This window comes from Schistocerca nitens, chromosome 2, assembly GCF_023898315.1.
Source record: "Schistocerca nitens isolate TAMUIC-IGC-003100 chromosome 2, iqSchNite1.1, whole genome shotgun sequence".
In the NCBI taxonomy this organism is placed as follows: domain Eukaryota; kingdom Metazoa; phylum Arthropoda; class Insecta; order Orthoptera; family Acrididae; genus Schistocerca; species Schistocerca nitens.
In genome coordinates this window covers 459,060,962-459,087,428 of record NC_064615.1, presented here as the reverse complement: position 1 = coordinate 459,087,428, position 26,467 = coordinate 459,060,962, and the positions used below count along the sequence as shown (strand labels likewise).

General features: G+C 38.2%; 1 protein-coding gene across 1 annotated transcript in view; it reads right to left on the bottom strand.

Moving 5' to 3' along the window:
* LOC126236346 (ATP-binding cassette sub-family C member 12-like) overlaps positions 1-26,467 on the bottom strand; it is a 535,156-nt gene that overhangs the window by 268,841 nt on the left and 239,848 nt on the right. The window contains exons 14-15 of the mRNA XM_049945576.1: positions 23,836-24,038; positions 2,526-2,669 (exon numbers count right to left, since the gene is read on the bottom strand). Of these exons, the coding sequence (XP_049801533.1) occupies positions 2,526-2,669; positions 23,836-24,038 (347 nt within the window). The remainder of the gene's footprint in view (positions 1-2,525; positions 2,670-23,835; positions 24,039-26,467) is intronic.

Sequence of the window (26,467 nt, the reverse complement as noted above, 5' to 3'; positions counted from 1 at the left end):
TGACTCATTTTCCTTATGAGAATGAACTATAAATTAACTGCAAACTATACATATGCCACACTGCGCAACTATTTTATTACTGTTTCATGTACTTATTGTTGATTATCTGTTTGATTACTTATTTGTCATTCACTGATCTATGTAGTTCATTTGCCTTGTAATTGATCGATTAGGAAACATCTCGTTGTTATTAACATTTGCACTGATATGTATTTATGCATCCTGGATTATTACATTGTAGTTAATAACATTTGTCATGTCAAAGTTTATTATTGTTGTTATTATTATTTTAACACTGATGACACCAATTGCATGTAAATAAGCTCAGCAGTGGAATAAAATATCTGTACTTGTATTTGTAACTCAGTATCCTTCTACATCTACCATATGCGCAAGCTAAGAGAAGTTCAAATGAGGTATGCAGTTTTCTCCTCCATTCTTTGAATACCTATGTCTCACCTAATATTAAAGAACTCTGGTTGTCCAGGCCAGAATAAGAGAAACACTCTCATCAGATTTTTAACAGCTGTAAGTACTGAGAGACATTTTTTGAACATAAGACTTCTTTTCTCTATCAGAGGTCACTCCTTTCTGCCAAATGATAGGAACTTTGCCATAGTAAAAAGAAGACTGAGATATGTAGACAGACTCTACACAATGAAGGAAGTGTGTGAACACATAGTCAACTCTAGCACTGAAGGAAATTTTACAGTTACTATTGTTGAAAGTGAGAATGTTTATGATTGCAACAACTGGTGGCCACATTATATCAAAAGTAATGCCACTTCCACAGAGGCATCTGTTAAGCACTTTCCAAGAGATAAAAAGGTATCGTTCACTGTTTCAGATTTTATCAAATTCTATTTTTCTGCAGAACAGATAAGAATAGTTGTGGCAAAACCATTTACAGGAGGAATAATTGAACATTCTTTCATCCTTGGGCCAATATCCACATATCACAGAACTACCATGCAAACATGCTTATCCAAATGGTGCATGTCCAATCAACAAAAATAAAATTAAAGATATACACAAAATGCTCAAGTACATTCCTGACTGTAACGAATCCAGAGCATTTTAAAAGAAATTTATAGCTTGGGAAACAAAGACAAATGAGTAAAATTGCACTTTTGTATGGGAAAGTTTGTCATGCATGTTTATTTCTCTGGATGAGTTACTGTTATATACATTTTTCTGTGTTTATATCTCAGAATTTTATTACATAAGAAGCACAACTGAAGTTAATTTGAAAAGCAACTGAAGTCCTTTTTTAAACCAAAATTTGAACATAAAGGGATTACAAGGTCATGCTTTTGTAAAGACAGTTTTATGTAATTTTGATGTATGCAACACATCATGCAATAGGTTTTTGCAATATTTGCTTCAGTAAGATAATAGACAGTTTTTTGTTGTTTCTGAAAATGTACCTCTAGGGACTTAAGTGGTTTTGCAAATTCACAATTCAGTAGAAGACTATAATATTTCTTCTGAAATATATTTATACTTGACTTTGATTCCCATTTACACCAATGTACTTTATCTGGAAGATCTTCAAAATATAAATTTATGGCTCTCAATCAATAATGGAAAAACTGCTGTCCATTGTACTTCTAAAAAGGAAGACTCCAAATTACAAGAAAATGATAGACAGCACATTCTTACATGACCCCATGCTGCTCCAGATAAGGCAAATTTTGAAAACAAAGTTTTGCTTGCCAGACTAAAGTAAGAAAGTACCACCAACAAGTGGATCATTCCAGCTGAAGCACTGTGGTTTTTAAAATAATATTCAGGTTAATGATATAGCCTACTATATAATTCACAAGCATCAGTCCAATGAAGAAATAAAATCAAGTGACAAGGGCCATATTCATATTGGATATTTATTTGAAAGAAATTTGCTGTTTCTAAGAAGTATTTTTTTTTTTTTAATTTCTCTGGTGATTATATTTGTTCAGTGTTAGTTCTACTGCTCCATATCACCGATTCTCAGGCACTAAACCAAGAATCAAAACTCATGAGCAGTACACATTACAAAGAATGAAAATTATTGTTTTATTTGTATTTAAGATTGAAAAAATGTGGTAAGACATTTTCAATTTTAATAAGTCATTTCATTTGTTCATTGTTTTAACTGTTACTTCTAAATTTCAATTATTTTGACCCATTTACTCTGTCATCAATTCATGTGTCCTTAGGTGCATTTGTGACATTTTACCTTTGTAGCAAATAACTCCACATTGACTCAAATTAACTTTTCTACTTATTGTTGGAATACCATGTTAACTAGATGCAAGGCAATAATACTGCAAATAACCAAATGATCATAAATTTTTCTTTCATGTGATTATGTAGATATTTCTAGAGTTAAGTTAGCTTTAAGTTTTGCCTTGATGATAGACACCATGAATTTGATTAAAGAAAATAAAGAAAATTTGATTAAAAGAAATAAAAGGAATTATTTTGCTTTCCATACAGTATCTTTATAAAACATACTTTCCTTCAAAAAGATGTGAACTTATTACCTGTTGGAATAAACAGCACGAGCTAATTCTATTCTCTGTTGAACACCCATAGACAGAGTTTCATTTGCAATTGCTGTTTCATCTTCTGCAGCTAGGTTTTGTAATACACTACTCAGAAGGCAGCTGTAAACTGCATTGTAGTACCTGTTGTAGAAAAGAAGTAAATAAAATTATTTGTGGTAAAACACATTATATACTGAACTAACTGGATAAGTTGATGATGATAAGAAGTAAACAAGAATATCTTTTTCTTTGATCCGACCAGAAATGAGAACCTACAAAGATATGGAGCATCAATAAATACAGATCATTAGATGAATTTTTAGCCTAATATTTAGGAAACACTACTGCTACTGCATTAGAGCATGCTATTCATTACATGTAATCTTTACAAATACAGGAGCAACAAGATGGGGAAACAACAGAAAAAAGAGGAAATACTGGGTGTACATTTTGTACATATTGTTTGATATTTGAAAAATGTATAATTTTATGTTTTATATTTGCAGCCATGGAGACTTTGTTTGTGACAACATCACAACAGAAACTGAAGTTGTAAGTAAATTGTAGGTTAATTTTTCCTTCTCACGGCAATCAATTTTACAATTACCTTGTGAAAAACTAAAAGTTTTGTGAGTATGGATGGCACTGTATTTACTGTAAAACTACTATCAACAAAATACATAAGTAGACACAGAGACAGACAAAATGCCATTTTTATTTACTGATAGGTATTTTTTTTTTTACCTCAGGATAAATAAATGTGGTATCACAATCAGAAAAGTCTTCCATAAACTGATTCTTGCTGTGGAAGTCTACACAATTACAACTAATGATGTTATGCACACTGAATGATGAATGCTTTCAGTTTATTTCTGAATGCTTTCAAGATTAAAAGGTCAGACTGTTTCATCTGGGGGCCACTTTGAGCACAAAGCCACTGAGCAACTGAAGGGAGCACTGGCATAATATTCCAGTATGTGACACAAGTGACCTCATAACTCGCACCACAGCAATAAAAGATAAAAATCAAGAGCAGCCAACTACTTAGCCTTTCTCACTTACTGTTACTGAGTCTGGTATCTACCTCTGAAAGCTGCATCATTTTTGCTCTTCTTGTTCACAAAATAACTTACAGACACACAGTGTATATTATTGTTTTAAAATGCATTATTTGCTCATTTTATAACCTGGTACAACTTTGACTTTGTATACCATTTATTTGGGAAAGACATATGTGCACTTGTATCAAGTTAAATGCCTGTATACCATGCTAGTATCATGTGACAACAGTGGTAATGCCCACCCGGCTAGCTGAGTGGTCTAATGCGCTTCTTCCTGAGCGGGAAGACATGCTGGTCCCTGGTATGAATCCACCCAGCGGATAAGTGTCAAGGTGTGCCAACAAGTCTGTATATGGTTTTTAAGGCAGTTTTCCATTGGCTTCGGCAAATGCGGGCTGGTTCCCCTTATTTCATCCTAGTTACACACGTCGGCAATTACTGTGCAAACAATGACTTAACGTATGGTACACCATAATTACTGTCTACACACTCATCTGGTATGAGACGTTCCTGGGATCCTGGGTGCGGGATGGAAGGGGGGGTGGGGGTGGGGGGGTGGGGGGGGGGAGGGTGGATTGTGTCCACTGGGGCCCTAACACTAAACAATACTGCGCTCAGTGTGGGGTGGCAATGGGGTGAGTGGACTGCTGTAAGCTGTTGTGGGGTTGTGAACCACTGAGGGCTACGGGACAGGGATGAAGCTTCTCTGTCATTTCTAGGTCCTCAGTTCAATGCACAGTACACACACACAGTAGTAACATGTTTTCTCATGTTCATATCAGGACATCTAACACAAAGGTTGGAAATATGGGCAGACTGGAAGAAAGATATAAGCAGCAGTAATTGTAGTCAAAAAACATTACAGGAGCAGATAGTTAGTTTGTTGGCTCACAAAATGGAACCACTACCTCTATAACCACCTGCATCTACTTTATTTAATAAAACAGTGCAGGAATGAGATGACTAATTTTGTGGGGACATGACCTTGTTCAGATGCTGTTATAATTTGGCCTCAGATTATACTCTTGAACTTGGTAAATTTACCACCCCTCTGTACTGCATCTCTTCTTTTTGTCAATTTCATTTTCAGTCCAGTTGGTCTTGTGCTGGAAATTGGACACAAGTACTCAGTCATCCAATTTCTATGAAATGATAGAACAAACTTCCACTTTTATCAGCATACAGTCACCCAACATTCACAGTTTGGAAACACCTCACACAATGTAAATCTGCCATGTGATAATTGACATTACTGTGCTGTGTACATCTAATTTGAGAGACCATAGCAGACTAACTTACTTCTTTTAATCCAAAACATAATTTTTGATTGTCAAAAATGTCCTCACTCTGTGGAGCACAGTGTAACTCTAAGGCAGGTGTGTTGACTGAATCACAAATAATGAAGGGTTAAAAAAAATCAGCTGAGTATCAATATTAAGTGCACGCCTTGTAACTTAGGTAGAGATGGACAGTGTACCATCTAAGGGTACAAAGTCTCTCTTACATATGTTGATTTTATGTCCACATATTGTAGCTTCAAATAAATGAACAAGCAGAATGAGTTGAGAATTAAGAGTATTTCTTGTTAATTTTAGCATTCTTTCATTTTTGTAAGTTGTGGTTGTTGTATTCTTGCCTGAGGTATTCCTTTCGAGGTATGTGTGGCACCAAGAGCAATCAGGCTGCCCTGGACATCATTACAAGTACCAGCAAAGAGACCACAGCCTGTGAACAGCTCCCAAGCAATATTGAATACTGGAATGTACAGCTGACAAGAATGTCAATGGGAAATTCAATTGTTTCTGGTGTGAGAATGAGATTGATCAGTCCTGCTTGTCTGTATTTGTCTATGTTCATAAATAAAATATAAATTGTCATTCTGTATTTGAGGGATGGTGCTACTTCTTTAGTTGATAGTGAGATGCAAAACAAAACAGGTAATTGTTGAGAGTCACTTGATGTTTGCTCCACTGAAGATTTAAGATAGTCAAAGACCCTTGCAGCAAAACCATTTTGTCATTCCATTAAGAAACCTCTGATTTCATGCTCACTGATTGTGAATTGGAGGTGAAAAGTGACATAGTCATGTTCCATCTTTCAGCAAAAGTCCCCAAACACTGTATATAAAGGTCCTCAAATGTCAAGCATGGCAGAGTTCAGGAGTCTAGTGATCAGAAGAGTTCCAGCAAAGGGTGACTGACAGCCTACAGTGAATCCCATGTGAGTGAGCATTATCTTCAGTCAAGTGTGTACACTAAGAAGGACTTACAAAACTTGCCTGTATGTGTATTTGGACTACGGTTATTGGTTTACATCATATATTTGTCTACATGCAGCTATGTCTGTATGTCATTTTCACTGTGATGAGTACTTGAACCTAAGAGTTCAGTTAGAAAAAATATAATCTGGCACTTCCATGTTTCATGGTCTATAGTACCATATGTTACTATGTATACCCAAATCTTAGTAAAGTTATAGGCTGGGATGGCCTTTTTTCTGGTAATTTATTGGTGAATCTAGTAAGCCTCATCTATGTTTTATGCCTACTGCAATCCTAAACTGGTGTCTGTGCACTTCTGCATGTTCCTTGAAAACACACGGAGATGCAATAAAAAGCAAACTTGACAGCCAACCCGGAGTCTCATTTCCCTAGCATCACCACATCAACCTCCCTATCCTAAAACCCAAGTTCTTTTGTACTATATTCAACCAAAGAGACATGAAAAATCTCAGCTTCATCATGTCACCAAGTTTTTTTTTTTTGTATGCAGCCATTCATGTACCAAGAAACTAATGACTTTAAATTCTGCATCACCTCTGATCTTAGCATCTGCTTCCAAGTAATTAAGTCATGACCCACACTGGGTTAGTATTTCCACGATAAACAATCATCATTCATCATCAGTACTAAGAACATGGTGCATCATACCACTTTAACAAAATGATTTGGTACATCACATATCTCTTGCCTTAGACAAATGATAGATCCTACCTAACTAAATAATACTATTATTGCTAAAACACCTTTGGTGAATTATTAACTAATAACATGTTAATTTTACATATATTCTTCCTTTATATTTTCAACAGAAGACAAACTGAAACTACTAGTACATCTACACCTACATCTACATCCATACGCCGCAAGCCACCTGATGGTGTGTGGCGGAGGGTACTTTGAGTATCTCTATCGGTTCTCCCTTCTATTCCAGTCTCGTATTGTTTGTGGAAAGAAAGATTGTCAGTATGCCTCTGTGTGGGCTCTAACCTCTCTGATTTTATCCTCATGGTCTCTTTACGAGTACGTAGGAGGGAGCAATATACTACTTGACTCCTCGGTGAAGTTATGTTTTTGAAACTTCAACAAAAGCCTTTACCGAGCTACTGAGCATCTCTCCTGCAGAGTCTTCCACTGGAGTAATGCTTTTGCGATTACTAAATGATCCTGTAATTAAGTGCGCTGCTTTCTGTTGGATCTTCTCTCTCTCTTCCATCAACCCTATCTGGTATGGATCCCACACTGGTGAGCAATATTCAAGCAGTGGGCGAACAAGTGTACTGTAACCTACTTCCATTGTTTTCAGACTGCATTTCCTTAGGATTCTTCCAATGAATCTCAGTCTGGCATCTGCTTTACCGACGATCAACTTTATATGATCATTCCATTTTAAATCACTCCTAATGCCTACTCCCAGATAATTTATGGAATTAACTGCTTCCAGTTGCTAACCTGCTATATTGTAGCTAAATGATAAAGGATCTTTCTCTCTATGTATTTGCAGAACATTACAGTTGTCTACATTCAGATTCAATTGCCATTCCCTGCACCATGTGTCCATTCGTTGCAGATCCTCCTGCATTTCAGTGCAATTTTCCATTGTTACAACCTCTCGATATACTACAGCATCATCCACAAAAAGCCTCAGTGAACTTCCGATGTTATCCACAAGGTCATTTATGTATATTGTGAATAGCAACAGTCCTACAACACTCCCCTGTGGCACACCTGAAATCACTCTTACTTCAGAAGACTTCTCTCCATTGAGAATGACATGCTGCGTTCTGTTATCTAGGAACTATTCAATCCAATCACACAATTGGTCTGATAGTCCATATGCTCTTACTTTGTTCATTAAATGACTGTGGGGAACTGTATCAAATGTCTTGCAGAAGTCAAGAAACACGGCATCTACCTGGGAACCCATGTCTATGGCCTCTGAGTCTTGTGGACGAATAGCGCAAGCTGAGTTTCACACAATCATCTTTTTCAAAACCCATGCTGATTCCTACAGAGTAGATTTCTAGTCTCCAGAAAAGTCATTATACTCGAACATAATACATGTTCCAAAATTCTACAACTGATCAACATTAGAGATATAGGTCTATAGTTCTGCACATTTGTTCAATGTCCCTTCTTGAAAATGGGGATGACCTGCGCCCTTTCCCAATCTTTCAGAATGCTACGCTCTTCTAGAGACCTATGGTACACTGCTGAAAGAGGGGGGGGGGGGGGGGGGGCAAGTTCCTTTGTGTACTCTGTGTAAAATCGAACTGGTATCCGATCAGGTCCAGCGGCCTTTCCTCTTTTGAGCGATTTTAATTATTTTTCTATCCCTTTGTCATCTATTTCAATATCTACCATTTTGACATCTGTGTGACAATCTAGAGAAGGAACTACAACACAGTCTTATGCCTCTCCTCTTTTGAGCAATTTTAATTGTTTTTCTATCCCTCTGTCATCTATTTCAATATCTACCATTTTGTCATCTGTGTGACAATCTAGAGAAGGAACTACAGTGAAGTCTTATGCACAATTTCATGTATTTATGTTTAACAGTCTCTTCATAATATATCAGATTTAGAATTCTTCACTCATAATTTTCTAATTCTCTTGAAATGGTACAGCAGCTGTGCTAAAAACATCTGTGAATGAAGTGGAGCCACTCATGGCCGGCCCAAGTTAACTGTATCAGATATCTGTCGGCATGCATACCTACTGATACGAAACTTTCTGGTAATGTGTGGTATGAAAGGGTGCAGGTAGGCAAAATGCAACAGCAGTGCAAACTGAGCCACTGTGTAGTACAATGCATTTTTTGAGAGTCTATAACTTCAGTTCACAGACCATTTGTGTTGAGCTTAATCGTAAGCTCCCCACTGATGTGTGCAGAAGTTTCTTTGAGACTGTCTATTCATTTTCCCTTTCACTTCATCATGTCCACAAAAGACATGGCACCCCAGGATCATGAGGAAAGTTCATCCATTCCTGACATGCATCTTTTGTTCTCCTGTGCTCATATGATTGGACAACTTGCTCATCGCTGTGGAGTGTACACCCTCTTGGACTAGTGTTCAAGTGGAACTATTATGCAAAAACAATTATTGCAATCACCAGTTAATAGACATTGTGATCTGATTTCATTTTTGTCACTTTTTCATTTACTCTTTTGTGCAGAATAAATTCCTTTTCTTGCAAAAGTCTACTTATCAGCTTCCATTACCACATTCCCACCATAGCCTACATTCTGAAAAAAGTGCATGGGTGCGACAGTAAAATCAGCTCACTGCACCACTGACATAGAAGCATTGATACCCACATGTTCCTGCTTGACTGGTGATCTTGACATGATTACTAGGCTAAGTACATGGTGACAAACTTTCATTGGTGTGAATGACACAGAACTGCAAGTGATCTACCACTTACATCCTTTCATACAAAAAGTTATTTGTTTGTGAACAAACTATTGAGAACTAGGCACTAAAGCAAGATGATCACTTTGGAACAACTGCAAAAGACAATACACAGTAATTAAAAGACAATACATGAGCTGCTAGCACAAACCAGAGGCTAGAGAGCAAAATGAAGACACTCTCTCCAGGCATGGTCTCCACCTACCCAGAACCTGCCGAGGAAAACTTCCACGCACAAGGCACAGTCACACTGGCACTTCCCACTGTTACAGGAGCAGCAGCAAACACTGGATGGATGTTGGTTAGGCAGCTGACTCAATCATGTGTTTCAGCCAAGAGGAGGCAGTTTTCCTGAGCAATAACATCACCTATGACCTTGCCGAACTTGGACAAATCGTGAGCCAATTAGATCAAGGCTATGTGGCTGAAGTGTGGAACATAATCACTGCCCTGTCAAAGCAAACTTTATGTAAGTGACTAAAAGAGGAGTTAATCCAGTGACTTTCATCATCATAGGAACAATGAGTACATCAATTGCTGCACCAAGAGGAATACGGCAACAGGAGCCACCTCAGTTCCTGCACCATCTGTGGAGCATTGCACAATCCAACATGATTCCAAACTCATTGTTGCATGCTATCTAGAGGTGCAGCCTCCCAGCCCAAATGCAAGCAGTTATTGCCATGCAAACAGAAATGCACCTGGATGCCATCACGGACTTGGCTGATGCGGTGCATGGCACACTGGCAACAGTGCCCAGTACCACTGCCATGGCAGACTACAATGTCATAGCAGTGCCAGCAAATGTGACTCTCCGGCAACATGCATCTCCTGCAGTCACCAGCATGGATTCCAACCTGCACCACCTAGTTCAGGACCTGACCACACAGTGGTAGCACTCAGCACACACATTGAGTGATTGGTGTACTCACAGACAGGGGTCAGCAGGCACTGTAGTGGCAGCCGATCCCTTTGCCACTGATCCAGCACCTGTAACTGGAGGTGGAGTACCAGCTATTCTGGCACTATCCCGCCAATATCAGGGCAGCAGCCAAGTGGCTTTTGCTGGTATCATTCCAGATTTGGCAACAAAGTGTCAAAGTGTCAGTCTCCCAGCTTGCATGCAAATGCCAGTTGCAACTGGGCCTAGGTGCAAGTGGGTGCAGTACAGTATCCAGTCATCTCTTTGTAATGGGATGGGCTGGCAGTGTGAAGTACCTTGTTTACACGGGCTTCGATGTGTCTATTTTCCCCCGATTTATGCTAAGAGACTGCCAAAAGGCTGAGACACTGTCTCTTACAGTGTAAAATGTACGGCACTTATCACTGAAATTTGGACCATTGGACTGTGGCACACATTTGTGTGGGCCTTCACTATGGCTGACATCAATGAACCAATCCTGGATGCGGATTTCATCGGCTACTATAATTTATTAGTCAACATTTGATCACTCAGCTGACTGATTTGACAACAAAGTTGAAAATAGTGGGACAACAATGGCTGGCCACTTTCTCCAGTGTAAAAAAGTGAAGCCGCCCCCCCCCCCCCCCCCCACTCACACCATATGCAGTCATACTAAACCTATTTCCAGAGCTCAATCACCAGTCTGGTGAACTGAAGGAAGTCATACACTCCACAATCCTCTACATCATGATTACAACTCACACACACACCTTGTGCCATCCACATCAACTCATGCCCAAGCAAATCACTGTAGCAAAGGCTGAGTTTAAGACCATGTTGTGACAGGGAATTGTTCGACCATCATGCAGCCCATGGTCCTAAGCCTTGCAAGTAGTGCCAAAGCAAGATAATTCATGGCATCATGCGGAAACTATCATGCCTTAAACACATGAATAGTGCTGGACCGATATCTGGTACCACACCTGCCATGTCTTGGTGGGCTTAGTTATATTTAGCAACAGTTATATTTACCATAGTAGTCCCCATATCTCAATGACATCCTCGTCTATTCAGAGTCACCTGAATTCCACTGCCACCACCTAACTACCATCTTTTGGTGCATAAGCAAGGCCAGCATAATCATTAACCCCTCAAAAAGTATAGTTGGGGTCACCGAAATTGAGTTTCTAGGGCATTTAATTACCACTAGCAGATACATGTCGCTTCTGGACAAGGTACAGGCATGCTTGAACATGCTGCCATCACAGACACACAAAGGTTTATCATCTTGGCATGGTAAATTTTTATCAGCACCATCTGCTCAATGCTGTCAAAGTACTAGAACCCCTTTCTGTGATGCTATGTGGCCCTCCCTTGAAGGAAAGGACACCAGTTAACTGGACAGATGCAGTGGAGTTAAGTCCAAACATAGCCTCACAGAAGCAATGCTGCTCGTTTACTCTGTACATGATGCTGAATTGACTGTGGTCATGGACACTACTCAGACAGCCATAGTTGCAGTCATTTAACATTGTGTTGGTGGCATCTGGCATTCATTCAGTTTCTTTTTGTGGAAGCTTTCAGAGTTGCAATGTGCCTGGAGCACTTATGATCATGAGTTGCTTGCTATGTTTGAGGCAATAAAATATTTCTGGCCATCAAAAGAAGCCCATCCCTTCATAATTTTCACCAATCAGAAGCCCCTAAATCATGCGTTTTGGAACAAAAATACGGAATCAGACTAGAGCTGTTCATGGCCAGCCTGAGTTACCTGTATCAGATATCCATCAATGTCCATACCAAACAATAGGCAAAATTCTGGCAACGTGTGGCATGCATGGGCAACACACAGTAGTGCAAACAGGGCCACCATACAGTAAAGATGTGTTTTTTAAGAGTCTATAATTTCAGTCCACTGACCATGTGGGTTGAGCTTAATGGGCACTCCCCACAGATGCTTAGGGAATTTGTTTGGCACTCTCCATTCCTTTCTGCTTTCAATTTATCATGTCCACAAAATACATGGCACCAAAAAATTGTGAGGAAAGTTCATTTTTTCTGGATACATGTCCATTGTTCTCTTGTGCTCACATGATCAGATGGTGTGCTTGTCACTGACGATTGTACACCCTCTGGAATCAGTGTTCAAGTGGAACTGTCATGCAGACACAATTATCATGATCGCTGGTTAATGGACATTGTGATATGATTTCATTTTTGTCACTTGTTCATTTACTCATTTGTTCAGAGGAAATACATTTTCAGCAAAAGTGCACTTATCAGTTGCCATTACCACACTGTCACCAAACCCTACATCCTGAACAAAGTGCATTCGTGTGACAGTAAAGTCACCTCACTGCATGACTAACATGTAAGTGGTGATACTCACACATTCTCACTTCAAAATCTTTCACATTTGCCACGAAAAAGTGGAATTATGAGTGTAACTAATAGTCACATGTTCTAGGCAACACTGTTTTTACATTGTTTCATTTACTTGGTAGACATGTCTGATTCACTCAAACAGGTTTATCTACCAATCTCAAACTTAAATAAGAGAACTATCCTCCATTTAATGTTCTTCAAGTAAGATAGGCAAGTATGGAATTCTTTGCTCTATTAGCTTTAAATTAACTTCTCCTAGAAATCAATATCAGTTCAGCCATATTATTTGATCAATACCAACTAAAACTGGAAATTTCCCTCATACAAACTTTTTATAAACCTGCACAATATTATTAACTAGGAAAGCACGTAAAACTTCCACAAATGTATGAAGGTAGACTCCTTTATGAGGCCCTCATTAGACATCACCAAACATGCATTATGACACTTATTTCTATTCCATCAGCTCGCTCCTTCATATTATTGATATAAAACCAGAAGAATTGCATGTTTAGAATACTAGCAATCTTTCATTGTTTTGTATACCATGTTTATCTGCTTATCACTCCCCACTTCACTAATAGTTCGCAAACTACAGACATCCACATCCATATCATCTATTTATTACATACACATAAAAGTGAACTGCAGAAGTCAACTAAATCAAATTATATCACAACTTTGGGGTAAATCACAACAAATCAATGGTATCCTAACTCTGCAGGCATCAACAATACCCTGCCTTCCACAGGCCACCCATTCCCCCTCCCAATACACTCTTCTGTATTTAATTCCATGTCCCTAATGAAACATTTTTAGTCATTATATGCACTGCATGCTGGAGAGGTCTGTACATTACTCTTGTATGCTCGATATTAGCACACTACTTTATTATGCATAGGGTGTCTACTCTTTTATTCCCCCACTGACCTCTGTGTTGCTACAAGCCAGTGACAATCTACATAACTGTTAGTCAATCTGCTCCTACGTAAATTCTTTGTTTCTATTTACTTCAAGACTTTAGACATTCAATTAAGATGCTCAAGAGGTCTTTAATTGATACAATATTTATACATGTCATTTGTTGAGTATGCCTACAAGAGTGACAAATGCTAGTTTAAATAGCCATATTCAGTGGTAAGGTGCTCATTTTCTCCAATGATTAACTTATTGTAGGATAGTCTAAGTATATATAAATTATGAGAAACTTATAGAACAAAGGAACAGTAACTGTTACCTAGTAAACAAAACATGGAAGAAATGTAATAATTAACTCAGAGTTTGATGATCATCAATTCGTCTGGCCTGCAAAGAGAGCAGACCCTGCTAAAATCATTATTAGGCTTCCATTGTTATATATGCTTTTGTTCTTTTATTGAAATCAGAAGGGTAACAATTGCCTTTCTGATTTTCTGACGTATCATTCTCACTCTGTGAGTAATCTACTCTTTCTTTCCTAAATGTATATAATCCTTCCACAAAGGTTAATAAAAATTATTTACTGCCATCCAGTCCTTATACCATTTCTCATTTTTTACTTGGTAAGGTAACCTTCTCATCAAAATCTTGACTAAATGACTCTCCTTGATATGTTTGTCTAAATATTTTGATTTGGTCAGATGTCTCTTGATATGCTTCTTGTAATTACCCCAATTATTTTTATAGTTCTCCAGATCCAGTAATTCCAGTATTAACTTGTCCCAAGTCCTGGAAGACCAATACTTTTTCTTAAACTGTCCTTGAAAGTCAATCTAGGAACAGAATTTTTCAGAATATGCTGTCACCCATTCAGCAGTAACCCCTTCTAAATAGCTTAGAGCAAAATCAGCGCTTTTACTATAATTTCAGCATTTTGGTAATGATTTTGAAAACTCTCTTAAGAACTGTGTGACATGAACATCTGCATCAGGCTTTACCATGTAAAATCTTTTGGATAGATGAGTACCTACCCTTAAATTTTATTCCTTAAATAGCTCCATTAAATTTCCATATTCTTGATTTTCTTACATACCTCTCAAAGTTTCATAATTCCACTTTGGTTCTTTCTAGGCCAGTTGTGGATTACTGTGTACTAGTGGCTGAATTGTTTTGTTCATGTATCTATTGCTCTATAAATTTCCTAACACATCCCTCCAAAAGTGCTAAACTAGTCTCAGTCAAAGGGGTTACGTCAGACTTCTTAACATTATCCAAAACAGTTAACCCAACGTTTGTATCTGAGATTTGCTTATGCATGCAAGTAAACTATTGTTCAGTAAAATGTTTACTTTGTTTTGCATCACTTTTTATTTTGTGGGAACTGCTCTTTCACTTTTTTCCTTAGCAAATTACATTGTTTTATGATCTCTGAATGCAACTCCTCAGATGAAGAGTCTAATTTTGATCTGCAATGTAGAAATCTTATTATTTACGTTTTGTTTTTATTGGTGAGACTCAATAATGTGTCTCTCAAAGTTTACATTAGTTTCAACCAATTTTGCATTTGTCTGTGAAACTACATGTTTACAATTAATACACTGAACTGTAACACTTGGGATAATTCAGTTCTTAGCTCAACATTATTGGTATCTATTTTATAATGTAGATCTGCAATTTTCTTATCCAATCAAGTGCTTAAGTTTGCAATGTTCATACTTTGATTCTTTAATTACTTTCTAATAATCTCATTTAAGGTTTTACAAATCTCTTCTATGTATTGCTCCATGTTTTTAGTAAGTACAGGCATACAACACAACAAACCTAAATTATTTTCAGTCATCATCTAGCACCAACTGTCATAATATCTTGATAACCAACCCGTAAATTTTGAACATAAAAAAGTAAAATTGAAAGAAAATAATTTCAATCATATACAGCTAACCAAAGAGCTTGTGGTGCTCATTATGTTGAGATGTCAATAGGGAGTTGAATATGCAGGTCAGATGAACTCTGTTGCAACCAGTGGGTGTGCTGCAAAGGTGGCTGATGGAATTTGCTGATCCGTAGATGGTACCACTGTAGCCTGTAGAGTACTGCTGCGGCACTGATGACTCAATTGAAGCTCTTCTCACTTGTGGACTTCCATTACCTTATCTGTCACAATGATTGTCAAGTAGCTTAATAGTCTTCCTCATCTACTGAATTCCTCTTCCACTTTATTTAACTACAGAGCTAATATCATTTGAGTGTGTGATTCACTGTTTGCTGTTGTCACAGTTGCCAAGTACAACTGTGTTGTTTAATGGAACTTGTTATGATGAAAAAAATTAATTTCTTCCAGACTGTTAACAAAACTTTGTTTATTAGATACTGTCAATTTTTTAGCACATAAATGTTTGTACTCTACATGTGGTTGCCTAGATGAGCTGTTCTGCTAATCTTATGGAGACATGGATGCGTTCAGATGCTGTTATAATTTGGTTTGATATTGTAAACGTGAAACTGGTAAATTTAGTATGCCTCTCTGCCACATCTCTTCTTTCCACTGGCTTCATTTCCGATGCAGTTGGTGTTGTGCTGAAAATTGGACAGAAGTACTTGATCTTCCAAATTTTATGAAATAATAGAACAAAATGCTTCTTTTATCAGCATATATTCATCCAGCATTCACAGCTTGGAAATACCTCATTCATTGCATGCCTGCCATACAATAAATAAATGACTTTACATGCAAACATGCACTATGTACTTCTAATCTGACACGTCACAGCAGACTAACTCACTTTTTCTTTCCATCTCATGATGTAATTGTTGATTGTCATGAACATCCTTACTCCATGGAGCATGGCATAACTCCTAGGTGAGAACTGACTGCAAGGAGAAACCACCTACACAACGAGTAGTGTGACTGTAAGCCATTTCCAACATTGCCCCATCTGGTGGAAAAACTATGTCCATTTCTACTCAATTATATGCACAGACAGAAATGAATTCTTACATAAAATACATGTGTTCAGCCTCACCAAGTAAACTATTAGAAAATATTTTCATGATTTATGATCATCAACCATCAGTACTAACAACGTGGTGCATCCTATCACTTTAGCAAAGTTATTTGATATATTAAACTACTTATACCATCACTGACATCTGCTTTATTTAATGAAATATCACGGGAGTGAGGTGGCTAAATGTGATGCTTCTAGGACTACTTCCAAAAATTTAAGATACTATCCCTTAAATTGTAATGGCCATTTGTCTTGTCAGTGTTGCCTCTGGAGATGTGTTGTACTATACAAATCATTGAGCCTCCTAACATATATTCTCCAAGTTACTGTGCAACCAATTAAGATCTATTTCCAAGAGGCTTTAGCCACATTTCACACAGCTGACAAGTTTTATTTTTTTTCCTTTATGCCACCAAATTCTTATTCATTACCAACAATGAACCATTATTGGCTTAGAGATTGCAGATATGTCATTAGTAATTTAGCACATATAACAATGATGTTCATTTTAAGTCAGTCTCCAAATATGTGAATGCAATTTCTCCTTCTGTCCTTCCCAAGTGCTCAAACCCATACATAATTCCTAGCAAGTGGTTTATTTTCAAAGTGATGCTAAAGTCTTGCGTGAAATTCATGCAGACCAGAGTCAAAGACTTCCCCTATGCAATATTGTGAAGTATGTCAGCCATGTTAGGTCAAATAGCTTTGCAGGACTAATAGTCAGTACTTTGGTGAAATTCTTAGATTGGCATCACTTTGCTCCTTTATGTCCTCTATGTCATTTCCATTTGCAGTGAAAGTGGTGTCATTAGCCTGCAGAGAAGATTTATAGGCATGACACTAGCTAGCTCATTAATATAAGTTATAAACAATAAGGATCCCAGTACAGAACCTTGGGGCATGCCTCTTGAAACATCTAGGTGTTCAGAGCTCATACCATTAAAGTGTACCTTCTGCTTCCTATCGTCAAGATAAGATTCTATAAGTGTAATGCCATAACACCTATGTTCATCTGTTAGAATCTGATTACTCACAGACTCAAACACCTTGTTTAGATCAATCAGCAGAACACTAACAGATGATTTTGCTTCAGAGGCATTGTGTATTACCAAAACAACGTTTTCAATAGCTTTCAGTGGACATGAATTTTTCCTGAAGCCATACTAAGTGTTTGGGCTAACAGCCTTTCCGTAGTGGTAACACCAGTTCCTGTCAGATCTCTGAACTTAAGAACTGTCAGGCTGGGCTAACTCTTGGATGGGTGACTGTCCAGGTCTGATGAGTGCTGTTTGCAAGCAGGGTGCACTCAGTTTTTGTAAGGCCAATTGAGGAGCTACTTGACTGAGAAACAGCAGCTGTGGCCATGAAAACTGACAATGGCTGGGAGAGCAGTGTGCTGATCATATGCCCCTCCATACCCACATCCAGTGAAAACTATCAGCTGAGGATGAGATGGCAGTCAGTTAGTGCCATTGGGTCTTCTGACACCTGTTCAGATGGTGATACTGAGTGTTTGTCAGTGTTCCACTGCAGATGAAACGTTTGTAAATCTGTTGGTACATACAATGTTCTACTATTTTCAAAAGTATTGGTACAAAAGAAATAGGAAGGAAGTAAATAGCATTCTTAGTGACAACACTGTTACTGAAACAGAACACCACATTTTGGCAAGCTAGTCAGTGTAATTTAATAGAAATGTTTTCTGTATCTAAACATACTAGCTAAAATCAATATCTTTCCACTATTCAGTTATTCAGAAATGTAAATCATAGGTGTAACTTGTAAAAATCTGGTTAACAACAGTAGCTAAAGCTATGTCTAATTATTGTAAAGAGATAGGTTGGAAGCCATTTTTAAGCCAGTCTGCTGTGAGTTTGAACAGAGCAGGGTCTATGTCTGAATATACAGCACAGTGTATTGCAGATGGTTTAGTACATATTAAATTGGTAAATGTACAGCAGTTTATCTTGATTTTGCACCAGGAAGTTTATTCATTAATTCTGTGACTGTCTTAAACAGTTAATTCAACCATGAAAGTGTAACCATTATCATGGCAAGCTTCAATAATGCTCACTATGACAATAGAGTCAAACTGAAAACTGTACTATTTCCAATAGCTACTTACTGCATACATCGTTTTCATCCTGGGATGTCTGTTAGACTTCAAGGACAGTGATTTGTGAACCTTAATCAGTGACTGTGTTAAATAATTGTTTGTCACATTTTAACTTTTGTGTCACTTCAGTGTTAGGATACTGCACTTGAAACATCATATTAGAGGTCATCATCTGAGTATAGTACACAGCTATCCAGTTATCAGTACTGTACTTGCTGTAGAGCAGACTCAATCTACCCATAAACCATAGTTCATTCAACATTCAAGTGCAATTAATGTGTGTGAACTGCAAGTCCAGTGTGGATTGCATTAATTGTTAGCAAATTGTTTCCATCACCAACTTTTCAGCCAGATACAGCAAAGGTGCAATTACTGAAGGCATTTTTGTGTGGGTAATGGTCATGCTACATCATGTAAACAAAGGCTATAGATTCACTTTTATTTGTAACACGTCATTTTGGGTCCTAAGGGCTCATCATCAGCTATAGACAATTTTTAGATCATTTCATGTTGCACTTTTGTTTGAGCTTTTCATGTAATCTGTAATTATACTACACTAATGATGTATAATGCTGAATTTGAGACAAAGTGCAGCAGTAGGAAAAGGAAGTAGTGAACTGAGAACTGCCTGAAGTCTAAAGATGCCCCCCCCCCCCCCCCCCCCAGCCTCCATCATACCCTTGGGATCAGAAATCCCATTGTACATAAAAAAAGAGAACAAACAATTGTGTATGAAGACAGTGCTTATACATGAATAAATTCATTATCACAGTCAAAATATAGTAAGCATTAACATTAATCACAAAATGCATTAAATCATGTGATTGTTCTTTTTTCTTTGGTCATACACAGCAGATTATCAGCATCGGTTTCTTCAGTATTACATACATTTCTACATACAATATGTAACAGGAAAAATCATCTTAAGCCACCACAGTGTATGCCCACATGGTGGAATTCAAATTATTAGTGTGGAAGACTTCCTTTATTATTTAGTGATGGAATGACATAAAATGTCCATTATTATAACCATAAGGGTACATCCAGAAACAGTGTCTCCAACTTGTTATGAAAATTTAAAAAAACCGAACAGCTTGACATTTACTCTGACATTTAAAAAGAGCTTCTATACTGCACTTGTAAAATAAAAATTGAGGAATTTTTACCTGCTATTTAGCTGAAATGTCTTCTCATATCTGTCATCAATTCTGTATTTGGTGCTCTCAGACTGTCACCTCTTGGTTGCTTGCAGTGATTTTACTGATTACTTACCAGTAACCATAACAAAGCCAGTAACTTCTTTGCAATTTAAATAGTACTGCAGTGATAATCAGTCAAGCAGCATTAATGTTTCATGGGTGATAAAATTACAGGACAAGGCAGTGGCAAATATAACTTACTGTTTCTTGAAATGACTCTGCTTGAAAATGTCTTGTTGTTCAGATTCAAGATATTGGTTCAAGATATAATTAATAAGGGGCTCTACTGCTAAAATTAATCACACATTCAATATGTTCTGAAAATTTCAAAACAAATGTATTCCATTTTTTGTTACAGGCACTGCATGTAAACTGAAAATCCTAAAACTAGTATTATAATAAAATGTCCCAGCTAACATTGTTACTTTAGCAACTATCAAATGATACACATTTGTATGAAATTAATGTAAAGACATGTGCCTGTTGTTGGAAAGAAAGATACATAGCCAATGAGAAGTACTTCATTGTTGTTGTTGTTGTTGTAGTCTTCAGTCCTGAGACTGGTTTGATGCAGCTCTCCATGCTACTCTATCCTGTGCAAGCTTCTTCATCTCCCAGTACCTACTGCAACCTACATCCTTCTGAATCTGCTTAGTGTATTGATCTCTTGGTCTCCCTCTACGATTTTTACCCTCCACGCTGCCCTCCAATGCTAAATTTGTGATCCCTTGATGCCTCAAAACATGTCCTACCAACCGATCCCTTCTTCTAGTCAAGTTGTGCCACAAACTTCTCTTCTCCCCAATCCTATTCAATACCTCCTCATTAGTTACGTGATCTACCCACCTTATCTTCAGCATTCTTCTGTAGCACCACATTTCGAAAGCTTCTATTCTCTTCTTGTCCAAACTGGTTATCGTCCACGTTTCACTTCCATACATGGCTACACTCCATACAAATACTTTCAGAAACGACTTCCTGACACTTAAATCTATACTCGATGTTAACAAATTTCTCTTCTTCAGAAACGATTTCCTTGCCATTGCCAGTCTACATTTTATATCCTCTCTACTTCGACCATCTTCAGTTATTTTACTCCCTAAATAGCAAAACTCCTTTACTACTTTAAGTGTCTCACTTCCTAATCTAATCCCCTCAGCGTCACCCGATTTAATTAGACTACATTCCATTATCCTCGTTTTGCTTTTGTTGATGTTCATCTTATATCCTCCTTTCAAGACACTGTCCATTCCGTTCAACTGCTCTTCCAAGTCCTTTGCTGTCTCTGACAGAATTACAATGTCATCGGCGAACCTCAAAGTTTTGTACTTCTTCTCCATGAATTTTAATACCTACTCCGAATTTTTCTTTTGTTTCCTTTACTGCTTGCTCAATATACAGATTGAATAACATCGGGGAGAGGCTACAACCCTGTCTCACTCCTTTCCCAACCACTGCTTCCCTTTCATGTCCCTCGACTCTTATAACTGCCATCTGGTTTCTGTACAAATTGTAAATAGCCTTTCGCTCCCTGTATTTTACCCCTGCCACCTTCAGAATTTGAAAGAGAGTATTCCAGTTAACGTTGTCAAAAGCTTTCTCTAAGTCTACAAATGCTAGAAACGTAGGTTTGCCTTTTCTTAATCTTTCTTCTAAGATAAGTCATAAGGTTAGTATTGCCTCACGTGTTCCAACATTTCTACGGAATCCAAACTGATCTTCCCCGAGGTCTGCTTCTACCAGTTTTTCCATTCGTCTGTAAAGAATTCGCGTTAGTATTTTGCAGCTGTGACTTATTAAACTGATAGTTCGGTAATTTTCACATCTGTCAACATCTGCTTTCTTTGGTATTGGAATTATTATATTCTTCTTGAAGTCTGTGGGTATTTCGCCTGTCTCATACATCTTGCTCACCAGATTGTAGAGTTTTGTCATGACTGGCTCTCCCAAGGCCATCAGTAGTTCTAATGGAATGTTGTCTACTCCCGGGGCCTTGTTTCGACTCAGGTCTTTCAGTGCTCTGTCAAACTCTTCACGCAGTATCTTATCTCCCATTTCATCTTCATCTACATCCTCTTCCATTTCCATAATATTGTCCTCAAGTACTTCGCCCTTGTATAAACCCTCTATATACTCCTTCCACCTTTCTGCCTTCCCTTCTTTGCTTAGAACTGGGTTGCCATCTGAGCTCTTGATATTCATACAAGTGGTTCTCTTCTCTCCTAAGGTCTCTTTAATTTTCCTGTAGGCAGTATCTATCTTACCCCTAGTGAGGCAAGCCTCTACATCCTTACATTTGTCCTCTAGCCATCCCTGCTTAGCCATTTTGCACTTTCTGTCGATCTCATTTTTGAGACGTTTGTATTCCCTTTTGCCTGCTTCATTTACTGCATTTTTATATTTTCTCCTTTCATCGATTAAATTCAATATTTCTTCTGTTACCCAAGGATTTCTATTAGCCCTCGTCTTTTTACCTACTTGATCCTCTGCTGCCTTCACTACTTCATCCCTCAGAGCTACCCATTCATCTTCTACTGTATTTCTTTCCCCCATTCCTGTCAATTGTTCCCTTATGCTCTCCCTGAAACTCTCTACAACCTCTGGTTCTTTCAGTTTATCCAGGTCCCATCTCCTTAAATTCCCACCTTTTTGCAGTTTCTTCAGTTTCAATCTGCAGTTCATAACCAATAGATTGTGGTCAGAATCCACATCTGCCCCTGGAAATGTCTTACAATTTAAAACCTGGTTCCTAAATCTCTGTCTTACCATTATATAATCTATCTGATACCTATTAGTATCTCTGGGATTCTTCCAGGTATACAACCTTCTTTTATGATTCTTGAACCAAGTGTTAGCTATGATTAAGTTATGCTCTGTGCAAAATTCTACAAGGCGGCTTCCTCTTTCATTTCTTCCCCCCAATCCATATTCACCTACTATGTTTCCTTCTCTCCCTTTTCCTACTGACGAATTCCAGTCACCCATGACTATTAAATTTTCATCTCCCTTCACTACCTGAATAATTTCTTTTATCTCGTCATACATTTCATCAATTTCTTCATCATCTGCAGAGCTAGTTGGCATATAAACTTGTACTACTGTAGTAGGCATGGGCTTTGTGTCTATCTTGGCCACAATAATGCGTTCACTATGCTGTTTGTAGTAGCTAACCCGCACTCCTATTTTTTTATTCATTATTAAACCTACTCCTGCATTACCCCTATTTGATTTTGTATTTATAACCCTGTAATCACCTGACCAAAAGTCTTGTTCCTCCTGCCACCGAACTTCACTAATTCCCACTATATCTAACTTGAACTTATCCATTTCCCTTTTTAAATTTTCTAACCTACCTGCCCGATTAAGGGATCTGACATTCCACGCTCCGATCCGTAGAATGCCAGTTTTCTTTCTCCTGATAACGACGTCCTCCTGAGTAGTCCCCGCCCGGAGATCCGAATGGGGGACTATTTTACCTCCGGAATATTTTACCCAAGAGGACGCCATCATCATTTAATCATACAGTAAAGCTGCATGTCCTCGGGAAAAATTACGGCTGTAGTTTCCCCTTGCTTTCAGCCATTCGCAGTACCAGCACAGCAAGGCCGTTTTGGTTAATGTTACAAGGCCAGATCAGTCAATCATCCAGACTGTTGCCCCTGCAACTACTGAAAAGGCTGCTGCCCCTCTTCAGGAACCACATGTTTGTCTGGCCTCTCAACAGATACCCCTCCGTTGTGGTAGCACCTACGGTACGGCCATCTGTATCGCTGAGGCACGCAAGCCTCCCCACCAACGGCAAGGTCCATGGTTCATGGGGGAAGAGTACTTCATTAGAAAACAATATGTCATGGTAGAAATTTTATTCTACTGGATGTTCCTATGTCTATTTTGAATCCCTTTTTCAAGTTTTCATAGAAGAAGAAAACATCATGATATAAAAGAATTCTCATCAAGATTTGTGTTTTACTTATAAAGGGATGAGTGCAGCTTTATAAACTAATAACATCATGAATGTTACTCACCTATCACGTTTAAATTCTTCCATGAATACTATATTATCACGTAAAGTTGCATCCCACATCCAAGGGTTTTGCTTCACATATGCACAAAAACCATTCCTTGTAATATGTCCAGATCCGCTTGCTATCTTTAGCTGCCCTAGTATAGCCATAAGAAGTGCTGTTTTACCAGATCCTGGTTCACCACATAATCCTATAATGCTTCCCTACACAATGAACAATATGCACACTTATAGATCAATATGTCTTAAATATAATTAATTTTACAGAAGTAAAAAAGAAAAAAAAAAGCACTAAAAATTTGGAAACATAAGATACAGTTAATGAATTTTAGCACCCATTAACTATTGTAATTCATTCTCATCTTTAACAACATTATCAGTAGTAGTATAAAAAATAATTTCAATCATTAGGTGAACAACAAAATGAATAATGAATATGTCAATTTGTGACAAACAAATCAGTCATATATGGGACTGATTTGTGAGTATGAGCTGTGAGTGAACTGAAGTTTTTATAGTTATGTTTGATTTTGTATGAATGAAATGGAATGTGTAAGCAAAACTGAAACTGAATTACAATAATAATACAAACTCTGTACTGTTTCAGTATTTTATGTGTAAATGGTGAATGACTAAATCACAATGACCAATTAAGATTGTAAGATAATAATGCAGAATAGTAAGATCTTATGTTCCTCCCAGAGGCTGTCTTTAACTATGAGGAAAACAAAACTACAAATCAATCCCAATCAGTGATTTGATTTGTTAAAGTGTGGTAACTATAGGAAATAGTACTCATATTCATCGCAGCATTCCTTTCAATGGAAGATAGGAGTGTCAAACATAACAAAAGTATCATGTGATTAATTTTTGGGCAAGGACATCAAAATTTACAGCATTTTTTCCACCAAGTGGCTAGTGTTTTAGATTTGACACAGTGAGTTTATTTATAGCTGCACTACAATGAGAGCAGGAAAATCATATCATATCATTAGTTTCAAGTCATTCCAGGAAAGTACATGTTTGTAAGATGGGAACATTTTGTGGTATTAGTGGGTACATAAAAATACTTTCCTATCTTTGTATGCTTAGGTCTTCTCTTTTTCTAATAACAGTGAGGAATATTTGTAATAATGATTCTGGTAGAAAGGAATACCTCAAATTGGAATAAGAACAATATGGAAAGGATAGAATGCTGCCCATCACATGAGCCACAGACAGGTGCAATGAAAAGGAATAACGTGTATAGGCAGCCATCAGACTATGTTCTTCATCAGAAATAGAAGATCCACACACATTCACACAAAACAACTCACTCACATATGGCCTGACTGCATCAGAGGTGAGCAGCAGTCTTGGCTGAGGTGTGTAGTGGGGCACAAAAGAGACAAGGGGCAGGGAGGGGGAGGGGGAGGGGGAAGTTGCCAGTGCTGACAGTGGGAGTGTGCAAAGAGGTGGTAGGTACAGGATAGGGTTGCCAGGTGCAGCATGAGGAGGTTGTGCTTTATGGAGGAAGAGGGAAGATGTAGAGGAGAGAAGTAGAGAAGGGAAAACAGCTCAGCTGATGTGTTGGTGGGATATTAGGCATGTGCAGCACAAGCGTGAGAGCAGGGAATGGGATAGCATATGTAGAACAGGGACTATCAAGCACTGAGGCTGGGGATATTATAGGAATAAAAGATATGTTGCAGCTCAGAAAAGCTGCTGGTGGTGGGAAGAATTTAGATTATGCAAGCTGTGAAGCAGTTGCTAACATCTAGCATATAGTGTTGCATGGCATGATCAGCAACTGGGTGATCCAGATGATCCAGCTGTCTCTTGGTAACAGTTTGGTGCTGGCTGTTCGGGTAGACAGACAACTTATTAGTTGCCATGCCCACATGGAATGTAGCACAGTAATTGCACCTAAGTTGAAAGTTGGTAGATCACATCACTGCTTTCATAGGTGGCTCTCTCTTTGATTGCATAGGAGATGCCTGTGACAGGACTGGAGTAGATGATAGGGGGAGGATGTATGCATCTGTGTCTATTGCATGGATATGAGCCATATGGTAAGGGGCTGGGAGCAGGTGTATAAAAGGGACATAAAAGTATGTTGCACAGTTGGGTGGGTGGCAGAACAACACTGTGGGATGGTGAGGAGGGGAGTGGAGAGGATATTTCTCATTTGAGGGCACTATGAGACCTAGTCAAAACTTCGGAGCAGAATGTTATTCAGTTGCTCCAGCCCTCTGTGGTTCTCAGTCATGGTCAGATAGTAGGTATGGGGGGTATAGTAGGTGACTTGGGAGACAAGACATGGGTGCTCTGTTTCTAGACAAGGGTGAAGGGGGAAAATTTCAGTATGTGAAAAGGCCTCAGTGAAGCCTTGGCAGATTTGGAGAGGGATTGCGTGTCACCACAGATGTGATGTTCACAGGTGCCTAGGCTTTATGAAAGGTGCTTCTTGATGTGGAATTGTGGCAGCTGTCAAAGTGGAAGTATTGTTGGTGATTGGTAGGTTTGACGCGGATGGATATATCAATGTAGTGATCCTGGAAGTTGCTAGGTTTGATGTGGATGGAGCTACAAGTGTAGCCATCTTTGAGATGGAAGTTGCTTGTTGGTGGTCAGTAGGTTTGATGTAGACAGAG